Below are 5,351 nucleotides of genomic sequence, written 5' to 3'. Positions count from 1 at the left end.
TTTTAGGATTTAGTCCACATTGTTGTCCATTGTTTTCTGACATCATGCAGCTGGAGGACATTTCTGTAGAAGAATGCTGCATGATATATGATGTCAGTGCGCCCCAGGGTGGCTGTGGCTACAATGTAGCTTGTCACCACCAGTGTGTGAATGTGTGTGTGAATGGGTGGATGACTGGATGTGTAAAGTGCTTTGGGGTCCTTAGGGACTAGTAAAGCACTATACAAATACAGGCCATTTATCATTTACCATGATGTCAGTAAACAATTTCTGCAAGTTGATATTCGTGACCAGACTTAAAAGTCTACCATTTCATTGACATTTTTTTTTTATATTTTTCATATGTTTTATATGTATATTTGACATTGAAGAAGTCATCGTGCCCACTGCTATAGAGTCCCTTCCTTTGTTTCAGCCTCGCCTACTTCTTGTTTCTCTTCTCTGTTTAAACAATGCCTCGGTCAGGAACTGTGAACACAATATCTACTTCTATCTACATTATTTTAACCACAAATCAAATGGCAAAGTTTAGCACCGATCAGTTTCTAAAAAGAATGAGTGGGTGTCCAAATGGTAATTATCTATGACTTCCCATTTTTATGATCTTCCTCTTTTTGTTTTGTGTCCTACCTCTTTTTTGAAAAATCAGACACAACTGCTGTTATATCAAGTTTTTCAAAAATACTCTGAATACTTAGAGTACAGTAGAAAAAACTGCAACCGGTGTGTGTTTAATGTAACATAGCCTGACAAAATAATGTCGGAAGGATTGTACGCTAACCCGGGCAGCATCAAAGACTTTCCCTCTGACAAGAAGAAGGAAAGTATAGTCGACATCTATGTAAGTGCAGAAAGCCTGAGAGTGTATGATAACCCCTGGGTGGAGAGTACGTCACCAAACACCCCTGGACCGACAGGAGTTCAGCACACAGGTATGCTCATTAGAAGTATGAATAACAATAACACACACATTTCTATTCTATTTACCAGATTTTCATATTTAATTTATTGGCTGATTTGCTAGAGCAAATGCAATAATGTTACCTCTAAAAATGTGTTTAGATGTACTGCACTATAATTTAGGCTTCTTTTATGAATCTATAATTATTCGTCTATTTCTTTTATATTTTTCTTGTTAAACACCTTTAGTCACTGAGAAAACCAGAAAGAGAAATCATTTCAGAAGTTGTTCAATGTTTCTGGGTTTGTTGTGTCTTCTCCTCCTGGTTGGGATCATCTGCATTGGTGTCCAAAGTGAGTTTCTGTTTTGTTTTCCAAATGTAATTTACAAATTATAACAGAATTTCAAATTATATCATAGAACCTATGTACTGCTTTTTTTATTATAAATATTTACATATTTGTTTACTTTCACAACAGTGAATAACAACAAAAACAACTGTGAGAAGCTGTTGCAGTTACTGGCAAATCTCAGAAATGAAAGAGAATGCTTCTGCCGGGACTTCTGTAGTAAGTAGACTGTTACCTCTGCGATTTGTCTTTCAATGAGCAATTTGGAAAGATTTTTTTCTGTTAACAGGATCTGAGAATGGATCATCCCCTAAACAGACATTTTATATATATTTTTAGTCTGACAGCTTTTGCAATGATGATGATGATGATCTGAATATGATGTTGTGCCAAACACATTTACTAGAATTTATTTACCCACAAGGAGCTCCATTTAAAAAAAAATGCATTACTTAATTTATGATTTAATCTGTATTATTAAAACAAATATTTTAGCTTTTACAGCCACAAAAACAGTTCACATAACAATCTGTAAACTATAGCACATGTAAATTTGAAAAGGAAAAAAAAAGAAGACAGAAGGTTTAAAAAAAATTTGGTATGAATGTCTGATGCCATTAATCTACGCAGAAATTAGGAAATAAGGCAAAGTGTTCCTTGTTGTGTTGTTACACAGGCGATTTCAGGTTCCACATTAACCTTTTCAGCACACTCACTTCTGTGTTTATAAGTGAGACAATGAGTCAAGCAAACAAGTTCTCTTTGTTCACATGTTTATATAAAAGTAGAGATATTTCCCAAGAGTGGCACAGGGGGGACCAAGAAAGCAGAGAAAAAAAAGAATAAATAAATAAATGAAGATAGTGCTCACAGGAAGCCAGGATTGACACACTGTAGAAAACTGTCAGGTTCAAGTCTGTGTCTAAGTGGTGTTGTAAGAGACCTGAAAATTGTTTTGTTAGATAAGTGTTTAAGTTATAGTGAAAATTAATGCTTTAATGAGTTTTCCAAAATTAGGATAAAGCATATTAGGCTTGAGGTCATCATCTAATTATCTTGTTTTTTTTATCTTTATGCAAGTTAAATAAATAAATAAATAATATTCTAATCAATAATTTTAGACATAATAATTTTAAACTTGTAGTTAATTTAAAACAGACATTATATTAGCAAACAATAAATATTTATTAAGGAATGCATGTATTACATTAATGTCTTAGATATTTATTTATTTACATAACTTACTTTAATTAATTTGGCTGGGCAGTTTTATCTATAACAATAAGACATAATATATTATAATACAGTGGGGCAAAAAAGTATTTAGTCAGCCACCGATTGTGCAAGTTCCCCCACCTAAAATGATGACAGAGGTCAGTAATTTGCACCAGAGGTACACTTCAACTGTGAGAGACAGAATGTGAAAAAAAAAATCCATGAATTCACATGGTAGGATTTGTAAAGAATTTATTCGTAAATTAGGGTGGAAAATAAGTATTTGGTCACCTCAAACAAGGAAAATCTCTGGCTCTCACAGACCTGTAACGTCTTCTGTAAGAAGCTTTTCTGTCCCCCACTCGTTACCTGTATGAATGGCACCTGTTTGAACTCATCATCTGTATAAAAGACATCTGTCCACAGCCTCAAACAGTCAGACTCCAAACTCCGCCATGGCCAAGACCAAAGAGCTTTCGAAGGACACCAGGAAAAGTATTGTAGACCTGCACCAGACTGGGAAGAGTGAATCTACAATAGGCAAGCAGCTTGGTGTGAAAAAATCAACTGTGGGAGCAATCATCAGAAAATGGAAGACATACAAGACCACTGATAATCTCCCTCGATCTGGGGCTCCACGCAAGATCTCATCCCGTGGGGTCAAAATGATCATGAGAACGGTGAGCAAAGATCCCAGAACCACACTGGGGGACCTGGTGAATGACCTGCAGAGAGCTGGGACCAAAGTAACAAAGGTCACCATCAGTAACACACTACAACGGCAGGGAATCAAATCCCACAGTGCCAGACGTGTTCCGCTGCTGAAGCCAGCGCATGTCCAGGCCCGTCTGAAGTTTGCCAGAGAGCACATGGATGATACAGCAGAGGATTGGGAGAATGTCATGTGGTCAGATGACACCAAATTAGAACTTTTTGGTATAAACTCAACTCGTCGTGTTTGGAGGAAGAAGAATACTGAGTTGCATCCCAAGAACACCATACCTACTGTGAAGCATGGGGGTGGAAACATCATGTTATGGGGCTGTTTTTCTGCCAGGGGGACAGGACGACTGATCCGTGTTAAGGACAGAATGAATGGGGCCATGTATCGTGAGATTTTGAGCCAAAACCTCCTTCCATCAGTGAGAACTTTGAAGATGAAACGAGGCTGGGTCTTCCAACATGACAATAATCCAAAACACACCGCCCGGGCAACAAAGGAGTGGCTCCGTAAGAAGCATTTGAAAGTCCTGGAGTGGCCTAGCCAGTCTCCAGACCTCAACCCCATAGAAAATCTGTGGCGGGAGTTGAAAGTCCGTGTTGCTCGGCGACAGCCCCAAAACATCACTGCTCTCGAGAAGATCTGCATGGAGGAATGGGCCAAAATACCAGCTACTGTGTGTGCAAACCTGGTAAAGACCTATAGTAAACGTTTGACCTCTGTTATTGCCAACAAAGGTTATGTTACAAAGTATTGAGTTGTATTTTTGTTATTGACCAAATACTTATTTTCCACCCTGATTTACAAATAAATTCTTTACAAATCCTACCATGTGGATTCATGGATTTTTTTTTCACATTCTGTCTCTCACAGTTGAAGTGTACCTCTGGTGCAAATTACTGACCTCTGTCATCATTTTAAGTGGGGGAACTTGCACAATCGGTGGCTGACTAAATACTTTTTTGCCCCACTGTATATGGAAACAAAACCTTTAAAATATATTGCTTGGAGTACAATATTTAAATTCAAAATATTGTTGGTTAAAGTGTACTTCAGTAAAGTAATTGAGTAATGTAAAGTTTCTTTCTGGTCTTGCTGTCAAAGCCATGGCACTTTAAGGTTAACCAAGTTAATCATTCATGCTGAAAAGGCAAATTTGCTCAAATGTGAACTTCAAAAATTGGCTTACTTAAACTATATTGCAACGTAATGTTATAATGTAATATATTTTTGTTTTTAAAAATGTAATCGATTGAAATTTTAGATTTTAATAAACTGGGTAGCCAAAGCATCCATTAAACACACTTTTAAAGCAGAGTGTTTACTGTGAAACTACTTCCTTACTCATGTTTTTCTCTCTCCCTCTGTAGAAAATTCCAAGGCTCAGTGTAAATGTCCGTGATCAAAGAAGGACCTGAGAATGGATGGATGCAGTGGTGGTCCTAGCCTGTTTGGTGCCCCGGGCGAACACACCCTCCCCCCCCCCCCCCCCCCCCCACACACACACACACACATAAAACATATTAAGGATTATACATTAACATAAAACTGTTGTCGGAACCATACTGAATATCACCAGAGAAACACACACACACACACACATATCAAGAGAGAGAGTATGCATTGTATGCAAATGGCTACCAAACAGCCATCATAATTCGTCATACAATGAGAACAGGACAAATCAACAATTGACAATGACTAATTAATATTAAAATCTGTAACATAATGTATTGTTTGGAGTTTAGTCTGTTACTGTTATTATTTTTACCATTTCTTCTTGGAGCAACTGTAATCCACATTATTTCCTTAGGGATTAATAAAGTATTCTGATTCTGATTCTGATTGTTTCAGGATGACCTGCCATTATCCAATGACACATCTGCTTACCTGTATCTTTTGTTCGTTTCTCCTCCTCTTCTTTTCTCTTTTTTCTAAACTGAGCACCTGATGGCTTTGAACTTTTCTTGTCCATCTTACATTGGTTTTAATTTTGCACTCCAGTATGAACACAAATCCCCCAACTCAAGGATCACCACAACATAATCTAACACACCTACACCTTAGTTCACAGATTCACTTTGTCTAAGGTGTATTTCTGGGATTTCACACAACTCAGGATTCAAATCATGAATACATAATGGGCTTGGATTTACAACATTAT

The 5,351-nt window shown here is 37.2% G+C and overlaps 1 protein-coding gene across 1 annotated transcript; it reads left to right on the top strand.

Moving 5' to 3' along the window:
- The first annotated feature begins 757 nt into the window (after nucleotides 1–757).
- LOC146572874 (uncharacterized) lies at nucleotides 758–4,678 on the top strand. The gene is made up of 4 exons (XM_085277318.1): nucleotides 758–932; nucleotides 1,150–1,254; nucleotides 1,381–1,470; nucleotides 4,558–4,678. The coding sequence occupies exons 1-4, from the start codon at nucleotides 758–760 to the stop codon at nucleotides 4,587–4,589; spliced, it is 402 nt and encodes a 133-aa protein (XP_085133444.1). The 3' UTR covers nucleotides 4,590–4,678.
- The last annotated feature ends 673 nt before the right edge of the window (nucleotides 4,679–5,351 follow it).

The sequence above is a fragment of the Mchenga conophoros genome, linkage group LG6 (genome assembly GCF_057382185.1).
Source record: "Mchenga conophoros isolate Kocher_MC1m ecotype Shallow Benthic linkage group LG6, M_conophoros_male_GT1.1, whole genome shotgun sequence".
In the NCBI taxonomy this organism is placed as follows: Eukaryota; Metazoa; Chordata; class Actinopteri; order Cichliformes; family Cichlidae; genus Mchenga; species Mchenga conophoros.
Note: the sequence above shows the minus strand (reverse complement) of the source record. Positions and strands in the feature narration are given on the sequence as shown.

What these genes read in the sequence shown, in the direction of transcription:
- LOC146572874 (XM_085277318.1), top strand. Translation starts at nt 758, where the DNA reads ATGTCGGAAGGATTGTACGCTAACCCGGGCAGCATCAAAGACTTTCCC. An exon ending in GACAGGAGTTCAGCACACAG is followed by an intron (nt 933 to 1,149) that starts GTATGCTCATTA and finishes AAACACCTTTAG; the next exon opens with TCACTGAGAAAACCAGAAAG. An exon ending in CATCTGCATTGGTGTCCAAA is followed by an intron (nt 1,255 to 1,380) that starts GTGAGTTTCTGT and finishes CTTTCACAACAG; the next exon opens with TGAATAACAACAAAAACAAC.